Source organism: Lynx rufus, unplaced genomic scaffold (assembly GCF_022079265.1).
Source record: "Lynx rufus isolate CCGP_SWC_20201006 ecotype Redwood Valley unplaced genomic scaffold, mLynRuf1.p SCAF_3, whole genome shotgun sequence".
Classification (NCBI taxonomy): Eukaryota; Metazoa; Chordata; class Mammalia; order Carnivora; family Felidae; genus Lynx; species Lynx rufus.
Genome location: NW_025814845.1, coordinates 105,777,709 through 105,790,610, shown reverse-complemented (window position 1 = coordinate 105,790,610; position 12,902 = coordinate 105,777,709). Strand labels below are relative to the sequence as shown.

Here is a 12,902-nt window from a genome sequence, read left to right as displayed (position 1 = left end):
TGCTTCAAAATACTCCAATAGGGAAAGGGCGTCAGGATGGATGAAACAAGACTGGCAAAATATTTGTTGAAGTTGGGTGGGAGATACATGGAGGTTACTTATGTACTTACATGTGTACTTTTGCATTTTTAAATGTCCACATTTAATTTAAAGTTAGTAATAATCAGCTTTGTATTTTAGAATTATCTAGCTGCAATGTGAAATATGCACTAGAGTAGAGTGTAGAGGACATCATGTTTGTGGCTACTCTTCATTTCCTGGTAACTCTTCCACATTTGGAGAATTCCTCACACTGAGCCTCTCAGAAGCCAAAACTCTATCTCATCTACCCTTGCATCTAAGACACAAGTATGTGTTTCTGGTTCATGTGAGATTTCATAAGGAATGGAGCAAAAAGAGCAAGTGGGCACCATGAGCAAAATTGATTTTGGTGAAGGAGCAAGATCAGTGGTTAGATTTTGGAGAAAGCACTGTCAAAACATCTGGAACCTAATCCCCAGCTTCATCAGCATGGCTGTAGGATCTGTGCTAAGCAGAGATGGCAGGGTGTTTTCTCAGGCAGCTCCTGCATTCAGTGATTCAGGCATTGGTCCTCACTGCAAAGCTTGAATCTCTGAACCTCTGTCCCTCGTAGAGGTTCTATGTACTAATACCCTTTAATAAATACATTCTCTGCTTAAACTAACTAGAATGAATTCTGATGTTTGCAACTAAAAATGCTGACTGAGGGGTACCCAGGTGGCTCAGTGGATTGAATGCCAGACTTTTGCTCAGGTCATGATCTTGCAGTTCGTGGGCTCAAGCCCTGCATCAGGCTCTGTGCTGACAGCTCAGAGCCTGGAGCCTGCTTCAGATTCTGTGTCTCCCCCTCTCTCTCTGCCTCCCCCCCCCCCCCCGCCCCGCCGCTCACATTCTGTCTCCCTCTCTCTCTCTCTCTCAAAAATAATTAAACATTAAAAAAAAAAAAACACTGAAATAGGAGGCAAGAGTAGATGTTTGTAGACAAGCGGGTTACTGCGGTAGTTCAGATGAGTAATGCTGGTGACATGGACCGGGGAATTGGCAGTGGAACTGGGAGTTGAAAGCAAAGCATGTAAAATATATTTTAGAAGTAGAGTTGACAGGATTATTTGATTACATTAAGGTAAAAGAAGATGTTAAGAATGACTTCCAGGATTCTGACATGAACAGCTGGAAATACAAGTACTATGTACTAAAATAAATACTGAGGAGGAGCAAGAAAATAGTACAGTTGAATTAAATGATATTCTTACAGACAACAAAGGCATGCCACATAGATATGCCCATAAAACAGACTAAAATGAGCAGAAAGAAATTATGAAATAATGGAAACTAAAAAATGACATAAATCATAATCAGGAGTGAGATAATTCTTCAATGAAATTGAGAAATAAGAGAATAGGAAGATATGAAAATATTGCTGGCAAAGCTCAGGAAAGAATAAGAAATTTAAAAAATAATCTTGGGTCACCTGGATGGCTCAGTCAGTTAAGCGTCCAACTTTTGGCTCAGATCGTGATCTCATGGTCTGCTTGTCAGCACAGAGCCCCCTTCAGATCCTTTGTCCCCCTCTCTATCTGCCCCTGCCCCACTCTCTCTCTCCCTCTCTCTCTCCCTCAAAAATAAATAAAACATTTTTAAAAATGAATAAAAATAAAAATAATCTGAACATGAAGACCAAATTAGAAGGAACACAGAAGTAAATAAGATGCCATAGATAACTTGATAAGGGAAATAGAAGACAAAGGAAAATTAAAACAACAGAAATAAAGACATAAAAATGATTCCACAAAAGATGATGGATATAAAAACTAAGCACAGATGATACAACATATATAGAAGTCTTTCAAGAAAACCAAAGCAATGAAGCAGAACAAATTCTAAGAACTATATACAAAAAAAAATTTGCTAAAATAAAGCTCAAACATACATATGAGAAGGGCATACCAAGTACCTGAATAATTGACCCAGAATGGTCTACTATCACAGATTCTATTAAAAATATTGTGTTAAAAAAAAGTGGGTACCAGTCAAAATGTCTAAGTCACTTAGAAAAGAAAATCTTGGGGCGCCTGGGTGGCGCAGTCGGTTAAGCGTCCGACTTCAGCCAGGTCACGATCTCGCGGTCCGTGAGTTCGAGCCCCGCGTCAGGCTCTGGGCTGATGGCTCGGAGCCTGGAGCCTGTTTCCGATTCTGTGTCTCCCTCTCTCTCTGCCCCTCCCCCGTTCATGCTCTGTCTCTCTCTGTCCCAAAAATAAATAAACGTTGAAAAAAAAAATTAAAAAAAAAAAAAAAAAGAAAAGAAAATCTTATTGCAATCAGATTTTGTGATGATACTTTTTTATGCCAGAATCAGTGGATTAATATATTTATTTAAAGAAATAAAGTGTGGGTCACATATTTTATATCCAGTCAAGCTGACCTTCAAGGATAAAGTTTACATACTTATGAAGAACCCAGGGAGTATTATTTTTATGAGCTGTGAGCAAATTTCAAAAAAATTAAGATGACATGAGAATTCAGCATAAAACTGATGGTGAGTATTTTATATATTACCTCTAGAACTAAGACTAAATGATGGAAAGAAGGGTGACAGAATTATTGGGGCACCTGGGTGGCTCAAGCAGTCAGTTAAGCATCCCACTCTTGATTTTGGCTCAGGTCATGATCTCACAGTTTTTGGGATTGAGCCCCGTTTCGGGCTCGGTGCTGACAGCAAGAAGCCTGCTTGGGATTCTCTCTCTCCCTCTCTCTCTGCCCCTCTCTAACTTGTGTACACATGCTCTCTCTCTCTCTCTCTCTCTCTCTCTCTCTCTCAAAATAAATAAATAAATAAGTTTAACAAAAAAAGAGTGACAGAATTACACATAATGGTTATATGTTCTGATTACGTAGATATAGTAAAATTATCCAAAAAGTGAGGGAGAGTGGAGAGAGTAGAATATACTTCTGTTAGCTATATTGGTTATATATTGGAAATGAAAGGATATTATTTAAATGTTTGGGGAAAGAGGGAGAGGGAAGAAGTTACAAGATAATTTTAATTTGCTCATGTTAGAGAACTTATATAGGCAGAATGTAAAATGAAGGAAATCAAGGATATTATAAAAAGGTAGCAACATAGAGGTAACCAGTAGAACAAGAACACAAGTTCCCTAAATACAAGACATGCAGCAATGAAAGAACTTATAAAAGAGACTACAAAATGAAGAATTATATACACATATAGAAAACATATAAAAAATATATAATGTAAAACAACCTAACAGAACAGCAAACAAATCAGTCATATCAATAAGTGCAAATATGATAAACTACCCTTTTACAAGAAAAAAGATTTTCATCTTTTTTGCTAATAGATTCAACACTAAGCTGTGTATATGAGACACTCCTTAAACAGATACAGAAAGGTTAAAAATAAAATGCTAAGTAGAGATCTACCAGGCCAATACAAATCAAATGAAAGTAAGGGTTGCAGTGCCTGCCTAGCTCAGTTGGTTAAGCCTTCCAACTCTTGATTTTGGCTCAGGTCATGATCTCACAGTGGTGAGATTGAGCCCCGTGTCCACACTGTGTGTGGAGCCTGCTTAAGATGCTCTATCTCCCTCTCCATGTGCCCCTCCCAGCTCATGCTCTCTCTCTCTCTCTCTCTCAAAAAATTTTTTTTCAAAAAAAAAAAAATCTATGAGTTCACAAATATACTCAAAACAAACACCTTATTCATCACCTGTGGTGGTTTCTAGAGCACCAACTCTTTTTGTTACGAAAACTAGTAAATAAAGGGAAAAAATAAAGCACTAAACTAGCCTTTTGTATATCTTCTTTATTTCAGGTTAACCTGATAACTGATGACAGAAAATTCAGAAGGAATAATAGAGTTAGAAATGTCACCAATTTGTAATCCCCAGTGAAATCAGGAATCTAGGTAATGATCATCATCAAGGGTGAATAACTCATAGGGGGAAAAAAAAAACCTCATAGGGAACTGTATAATGCATAGATCAGAATGACAGTTCCTGAATCTACTAATCAATCTTAGTATCACAAGAAAGGCAACAAGTTATACCTTCCTAGTAGTAAGAACAGTACCAGCTAAGAACTATTCTTCTCCTTCTCTCTCTCCCCCTGCCCCAATCAAGTCTAAATCTAATCATGTTTTTGGAAAATTCAGGAGATACACAGTAAATGACAGCATTGGGGTGCAAACAGTTATTACAGAACTTGAGAAATGCTATAGAACGAATGACTGTTTCTTCAACAAATAAATGGCAGAGAAACATGATAGAGATGGGGGTATGTTAAAAGATTAAATGCTAAGTGAAATAAATCAGAGAAAGACAAATACTGTGTGATCTCATTTACATATGGAATAAAAAAAACTGAACTCATAGAAACAGGACAGATTGGTGGTTACCAGAGACAGGGGATACGGGGGAAGTGGAGATTGAGGAGGTATAGGTGAAAGTGGTAAAAAGTCAAAACTTCCAGGGGCGACTGGGTGGCTCACTTGGTTAAGCATCTAACTTCACCTCAGGTCATGATCTCACCGAGTTTGAGCCCCATGTCCAGCTCCGCACTGACAGTGCAAGCCTGCTTGGAATTCTTTCCTCTCCCTCTCTCTGCCCGTCCCCTGCTTGCCCAAGTTCTCTCTCTCTCTCTCAAAATAAATTTTAAAAAGTTTTTAAAGATAAAAACTTCCAGTTATAACATAAATAAGTCCTGAGGATGCAATGTACAGCAGGGTGACTAACAATATTGTATATTTGAAAGTTGCTTAGAGAGTAGATCTTAAAAGTTCTCATTACAAGTAGCTGCACTTGTAGTGGGCATACCATGAGGTGTAGAGAAGTTGAATCACTACATTGTACACCTGAAACTAATGTAACATCATGAGTCACTATACTCAAAAAAACTTTAAAAAAAAATAAATACCCCCCACATACAGCCCAAAGTTCTCATAGCAAGAAAAAAAAATTGTAATGTGAGGTGATTGATGTTAACTAAACTTATAATCATTTTTGTGTACAATCTTTATCTACAACCTTTCATGTAAACTCTAAACAGAATTTAATTTTTTTAATGTTTGTTTATTTTTGAGAGAGAGAGGGACAGAGAGAGAGAGAGAGAATGAGTGGGGGAAGAGCAGAGAGAGAGGGAGACACAGAATCTGAAGATGCTCAGTCTCAGGCCATGGTGTTTGGCAGAAGTCAGTGACTTTTCAGAACATTGGAAGGTGCCCACAACTAGCACTACTGTATTTTTGTCTCTTCAAAACACCCATTGACAGTCCTTTGCTTTTCCATACAAGAGTAAGCTTGGGAATGCTTTGCTTCATTCTAGGTCAGGCTGCCTGCAGATGTAGACCCCTTCCTCTGCTGCCTTATTGCCAGTTAAATACAGTATGTGACAAGAGTTTATTAATACTGCACTATAGTCAACATCTGTGGAAGCATATACAATGGTCCCCATGCAGAAAAAGATTCCATTGAATCAACAGATAACAGTGATTCCGTTAGAGATACTGAAAATTGTCTTACACAATAACCCTCCTCTCTCTCATCTCCCTCACACCAGCTATGAAGGTTTTCAAAGGTAAGTGCAGGTTAACTTAATTTTCATTATATTTTGCATTTGATTTATTATTTTGTATTATATTATGATATTGTAATCACTTCTATATGAATATTTTTGGTTTGTGGAACGAATCATCTGAGTTTCCATTCTTTTGGGGAAATTCGCTGTGATATGTAAGTACTTTGGATTACAAGCATGTTTCTGGAACGAATTATGCTCACAAACCAAGGTTTTACTGTATTTACTTTTGTTTTTTGGTTTTTTTAATATAATTAATTGTCAAATTGGTTTCCATACAACACCCAGTGCTCATCCCAATAAGTGACCTCCTCAATGCCCATCACCCACTTTTCCCTCTCCCTACCCCCCATCAACCCTCAGTCCCTTCTCAGTATCCAAGAGTCTCTTATGGTTTTCCTCCCTCCCTCTCTGTAACTTTTTTTCCCCTTCCCCTCCCCCCATGGTCTTCTGTTAAGTTTTTCAAGATCCATATATGAGTGAAAACATATGGTATCTGTCTTTCCCTGACTTATATAATACTCTCCAGTTCCATCCACATTGCTGCAAATGGCCAGATTTCATTCTTTCTCATTGCAAAGTAGTATTCCATTGTATATATAAACCACATCTTCTTTATCCATTCGTCAGTTGATGCACATTTAGGCTTTCTGTACTCTGGCTATTGTTGTAACTGCTGCTATAAACATTGCAGTACATATGCCCCTATGCATCAGCACCCCTGTATCCTTTGGGTAAATTCTCAGCAGTGCTATTGCTGGGTCATAGGGTAGATCTATTTTTAATTTTTTGAGGAACTTCCACACTGTTTTCCAGAGTGGCTGCACCAGCTTGCATTCCCACCAACAGTGCAAGAGGGTTCCTTTTCCTCCACATACTCGCCAGCATCTATAGTCTCCTGATTTGTTCATTTTAGCCACTCTGACCGGCGTGAGGTGTTATCTCAGTGTGGTTTTGATTTGTATTTCCCTGATGGGGAGTGACGTTGAGCATCGTTTCATGTGTCTGTTGGCCATCTGGATGTCTTCTTTGAAAAAGTGTCTGTTCCTTCTCTAAAGAAGACATCTGGATGGCCAACAGGCACATGAAACGATGCTCAACGTCGCTCCTCATCAGGGAAATACAAATCAAAACCACACTCAGATATCACCTCACGCCAGTCAGAGTGGCCAAAATGAACAAATCAGGAGACTATAGATGCTGGAGAGGATGTGGAGAAACGGGAACCCTCTTGCACTGTTGGTGGGAATGCAAACTGGTGCAGGCGCTCTGGAAAACAGTGTGGAGGTTCCTCAAAAAATTAAAAATAGACCTACCCTATGACCCACCAGTAGTACTGCTAGGAATTTACCCAAGGGATACAGGAGTACTGATGCATAGGGGCACTTGTACTCCAATGTTTATAGCAGCACTCTCAACAATAGCCAAATTATGGAAAGAGCCTAAATGTCCATCAACTGATGAATGGATAAAGAAATTGTGGTTTATATACACAATGGAGTACTACGTGGCAATGAGAAAGAATGAAATATGGCCTTTTGTAGCAACGTGGATGGAACTGGAGAGTGTTATGCTAAGTGAAATAAGCCATAGAGAAAGACAGATACCATATGGTTTCACTCTTATGTGGATCCTGAGAAACTTAACAGAAACCCTGGGGGAGGGGAAGGAAAGAAAAAAAAAGAGGTTAGAGTGGGAGAGAACCAAAGCATAAGAGACTGTTAAAAACTGAGAACAAACTGAGGGTTGATGGGGGGTGGGAGGGAGGGGAGGGTGGGTGATGGGTATTGAGGAGGGTACCTTTTGGGATGAGCACTGGGTGTTGTATGGAAACCAATTTGACAATAAATTTCATATATTGAAAAAAAAGCGTTTGTTCATGTATTCTGCCCATTTCTTCACTGGATTATTTCTTTTATGGGTGTGGAGTTTGGTGAGTTCTTTATTGGTTTTGAATACTAGTCCTTTATCTGATATGTCATTTGCAAATATCTTTTCCCAATTCGTCAGTTGCCTTTTACTTTTGTTGTTTCTTTTTCAGTGCAGAAGTTGTTATCTTGATGATGTCCCAGTAGTTAATCTCCCTTGCCTTAATTCCCTTGTCTTTGGAGATGTGTCATGTAAGAAATTGCTGTAGCTGAGGTCAAAGAGGTTTTTTTCTTGCTTTTTCCTCTAGGGTTTTGATGGTTTCCTATCTCACATTCAGGTCCTTTATCCATTTTGAGTTTATTTTTGTGTATGGTGTCAGAAACTGGTGTAGTTTCATTCTTCTGCATGTTGCTATCCAGTCTTCCCAGCACCATTTGTTAAAGAGTCTCTCTTTTTTTCCATTGGATACTCTTCATGCTTTGTCAAAGATTAGTTAGCCATACATTTGTGGGTCCAATTCCGGGTTATCTATTCTATTCCATTGGTCTATGTGTATGTTTTTGTGCCAATACCATACTGTCTTGATGATTATAGCTTTGTAGTAGAGGGTAACCTCTGGGGTTGATACCTCCGGCTTTGGTTTTCTTCTTCAATATTATTTTGGCTATTCTGGGTCTTTTGTGGTTCCATACAAATTTTAGGATTGTTTGTTCTACCTTTGAGAAGAATGCTGCTGCAATTTTGATTGGGATTGTATTGAATATGTAGATATCTTTGGGTAGTATTGACATTTTAGCAGTATTTATTCTTCCAATCCATAAGCATGGAATATTTTTCCATTTCTTTGTGTCTTCTTCAATTTCCTTCATAAGCTTTCTATAGTTGTCAGCATACAGATCTTTTACCTCTTTGGTTGGGTTTATTTCTAGGTATTTTATGGTTCTTGGGTGCAATTGTGAATGGGATTAGTTTCTTTATTTGTCTTTCTGTTGCTTCATTATTGGTATACAAAAATGCAACCAATGTCTGTACATTGATTTTGTATCCTGCAACTTTGCTGAATTCATGTATCAGTTCTAGCAGTCTTTTGGTGGAGACTGTTGAGTTTTCCATGTAGAGTATCATGTCATCTGCAAAAAGTGAAAGCTTGACTTCATCTTTGCCAATTTTGATGCCTTTGATTTCCTTTTGTTGTCTGATGGCTGATGCTAGAACTTCCAACACTATGTTAAACAATAGCGTGAGAGTGGACATCCCTGTCATGTTCCTGATCTCGGGGGGAGCTCTCAGTTTTTCTTCACTGAGGATATTAGCTGTGGACTTTTCATAAATGGCTTTTATGATGTTTAAGTATGTTCCTTCTATCTCGACTTTCTCAAGGGTTTTTATTAAGAAAGGATGCCAAATTTTGTCAAATGCTTTTTCTGCATCGATTGACGGGATCATATGGTTCTTATCTTTTCTTTCATTAATGTGATGTATCACATTGATTGATTTGTGAATGTTGAACCAGCCCTGCAGCCCAGGAATGAATCCCACTTGATCATGGTGTATAATTCTTTTTATATGCTGTTGAATTTGATTCCCTTTTCTTTTTGAGAAGCCTGGCTAGAGGTTTATCAATTTTATTTATTTTTTCAAAAAACCAACTCTTGGTTTCGTTGATGTGCTTTACCGTTTTTTTAGATTCTATATTGTTTATTTCTGCTCTGATCTTTATTATTTCTCTTCTTCTGCTGGGTTTAGGCTGCCTTTGCTGTTCTGCTTCTATTTCCTTTAGGTGTGCTGTTAGATTTTGTATTTGGGATTTTTCTTGTTGCTTGAGATAGGCCTGGATTGCAACGTATTTTCCTCTCAGGACTGCCTTTGCTGCATCCCAAAGCGTTTGGATTGTTGTATTTTCATTTTCGTTTGTTTCCATATATTTTTTAATTTCTTCTCTAATTGCCTGGTTTACCCATTCATTCTTTAGTAGCGTGTTCTTTAACCTCCATGCTTTTGGAGGTTTTCCAGACTTTTTCCTGTGGTTGATTTCAAGCTTCATAGCATTGTGGTCTGAAAGTATGCATGGTATGATTTCAATTCCTTTATACTTATGAAGGGCTGTTTTGTGACCCAGTATGTGATCTATCTTGGAGAATGTTCCATGTGCACTCGAGATGAAAGTATATTCTGTTGCTTTGGGATGCAGAGTTCTAAATATATCTGTCAAATCCCTCTGATCCAATGTATCATTCAAGGCCCTTGTTTCTTTATTGATCCTGTGTCTAGATGATCTATCCATTGCTATAAGTGGAGTATTAAAGTCCCCTGCAATTACCACATTCTTATCAATAAGGTTGCTTATGTTTGTGAGTAATTGTTTTATATATTTGGGGGCTCCCGTATTTGGCACATAGACATTTATAATTGTTAGCTGTTCCTGATGGATAGACCCTGTAATTATTATATAATGCCCTTCTTCATCTATTGTTCCAGCCTTTAATTTAAAGTCTAGTTTGTCTGATATAAGTATGGCTACTCCAGCTTTCTTTTGACTTCCAGTAGCATGATAGATCGTCCTCCATCCCCTCACTTTCAATCTGAAGGTGTCCTCAGGTCTAAAATGAGTCTCTTGTAGACAGCAAATAGATGGGTCTTGGTTTTTTTTATCCATTCTGATACTCTATGTCTTTTGGTTGGAGCATTTAGTGTATTTACATTCAGTGTTGTTATTGAAAGATATGGGTTTAGAGCCATTGTGTTATCCGTAGGTTTAACATTTGTAGCGCTGTCTCTGGTACTTTGTGGCCCTTACAACATTTCACTCAGAGAGTCCCCCTTAGGATCTCTTGTAGGGCTGGTTTAGTGGTGATGAATTCCTTCAGTTTTTGTTTGTTTGGGAAAACCTTTATCTCTCCTATTCTGAATGACAGACTTGCTGGGTAAAGGATTCTTGGATGCATATTTTTCCTGGTCATCACATTGAAGATTTCCTGCCATTCCTTTCTGGCCTGCCAAGTGTCAGTAGATAGGTCTGCTACTCCCCTTTTGTGTCTACCTTTGTATGTTAAGTCCCATTTATCCCTAGCTGCTTTCAGAATTCTCTTTATCCTTGTAGTTTGCAGTTTCAGTATGATATGTCATGCAGAAGGTCGATTCGTTACGTCTGAAGGGAGTTCTCTGTGCCTCTTGGATTTCAATGCCTGTTTCCTTCCCCACATTGGGGAAGTTCTGAGCTATGATTTGTTCAAGTACACCTTAAGCCCCTTTCTCTTTTTTTCCGGAATTCCTATGATACAGATATTGTTCCATTTGATTGAATCACTTTGTTCTCTAATTCTCCCCTCATACTCCTGGATCTTTTTATCTCTCTTTTTCTCAGCTTCCTCTTTCTCCATAATTTTATCTTCTAATTCACCTATTCTCTCCTCTGCCTCTTCAATCTGAGCTGTGGTCGCCTCCATTTTATTTTGCACCTCACTTATAGCATTTTTTTAGCTCCTCCTGACTGTTTTTAGGTCCCTTGATCTCTGTAGCAATAGATTCTCTGCTGTCTTCTATGCTTTTTTTCAAGCCTGGCAATTAATTCTATGACTATTATTCTAAATTCTTGTTCAGTTATGTTGCTTAAATCTCTTTTGATAAATTCTTTAGCTGTCACGTTTTCCTGGAATTTCTTTTGAGGAGAATTCTTCCATTTCATCATTTTGGTAGTTTTACGTCCCTTATGAGTTTTAAAAGCTTGTTATATGATCTGCACCTTCAAGCACTGCTGTATTAAAGGGGGCAGTCATACACTGTCCAGAGCCTGGCACTTTAGGAGGTGTTTTTTGGAGAGTGTTACTTGCTCTCTGTTGTGACTGTGGTTATTTTATTTCCCTACCCGTAGTGATGTGTTGGATCCTCCACCAGGTATGCTTTGATTTGTTCCTTGAAGTAGCCCTGGAAAGGAAAACAAACAGGAAACAAAAACACGCAAACACACAAATAAACAAATAAAAACAAAACACTAAAATCTAAAAATCCAAAAGCAAAAAACCAGAAACACCAGCTACAAGTAAGGAACAGGGTGGAAGCAGTGCTGATAGAAGAGCACATACAAAGAGAAAAATGACAGGGGCAGAGGAAAAAGAAAAAATAAACATTGACCAGGCAGAGAGACTAAATGGCTTAATCCAGAGAGAGAGAAAGGAAAATAAGGAAGGAGGTGGGGAAAAAGAAATGAAGATAAAGTTACCCAGACAGAGACACAATACGGCTTGATTATTCCAGAGAGAGAGAAAGGAATGTAAAGGAGGTATAGAACATATATCAAGAGAATGGATTAAATATGTCTGTTTAAACAATCAATAACCAGAGTAACCAGCCTAGAAGAGGGAAGAGGTAAGAAGGAGCAATGGAGGAGAGAATATATCCATATATCCAGAATTGTCCTAGAATTTATCCAGGCAATGCTGCAGCGCTGTTCTGGAGATGCTGTCCATCTAGTTCCACAGCATCCCGCTCCAGTAGATATGCAGTTACCCTGTGCTGAGGGGCATGGTTTGGTGTAGGCTGGTCCTCCCTCCACTGTGGGCCTGGCAGACCGATCCTGAGGCCCTGCCTTGGTGGTGGTGGGGAGAAAAATGGCGCCCCCCTTGTCTCTTCTCCATTACCTGGTGCCCAAATCACTCCTTTGGAGCCATCTTCATTGTCCTGCAGGTGCAGATGGGGCTGTCTCACTCTGCCGACACCTTTGCCCCAGGGGCTTGGCTGGAATTTAAACTCCTGCTCTGTGCAGCCCAGTACTGGGAAAGTGCCTCCTGACATGAGGTCCCAGCTGGTTTTGTTGTGTGCCCCAGCCCTTCAGGGGAGGGGACTGGTTTCTCCTGCTGCAGACTGCACCCCCGATCTACCACTGAACCCAGAGTTGGCTCCCCTCCTCCCTAGGTGTGTGAACAGGGCAGCTCGCCCCAGTCTGAAGATGGGACCTGCAGTTGAGATGGGATCCCTCTCCGTCCTGGTCTGAGGTTTTTCTCTTGTCCAGATAGTTTTACGCTTCCCCAGCCACTTCTCTTCCCTTTTTCTCTCACCAAAGGGCATCCCTCCCCTCCATGCCTACATGGCCCGTTTTATCTCCCCCAGTTCGCAATCACCCACCTACGGTCTCTCACGTGGTCCCCTTTTCTCCCTGGTAGATTCAGTCTCTTTTCTTCCCAGACTCTTGGGGTTCAAAGTCCTTTGGCTTCAACCCTTCTTTGTTTGGGAGACGTGGGAAGTAGGATTCCCCTACTTCTCCACCATGTTTGCTCCACTGTATTTACTTTGGACTCACTATATGGATTTCTGTCTTTGTGAATTATCTGCTCATATCTTTTGTCCATATTTCTATTGGGTTGTCTTTTTCTTATTTACTCTGCAATATATGTTGCAAATTATTGTTCTTCTCATTGCCTTAG

General features: G+C 39.3%; 1 protein-coding gene across 2 annotated transcripts in view; it reads left to right on the top strand.

The window, feature by feature from the left end:
- MFSD8 (major facilitator superfamily domain containing 8) overlaps window positions 1-4,563 on the top strand; it is a 58,855-nt gene extending 54,292 nt beyond the window's left edge. The window contains exon 13 of one of the 2 annotated variants that reach the window (XR_006964293.1): window positions 3,854-3,927. Coding sequence is in view for 1 of the 2 variants with exons in the window: in XM_047091067.1 (XP_046947023.1) it covers window positions 3,854-3,922 (69 nt within the window). In the remaining variant the exon portion in view is untranslated. Of the gene's footprint in view, window positions 1-3,853 lie in introns of both variants that reach the window. The other variant, XM_047091067.1, reaches the window with a different exon arrangement.
- The last annotated feature ends 8,339 nt before the right edge of the window (window positions 4,564-12,902 follow it).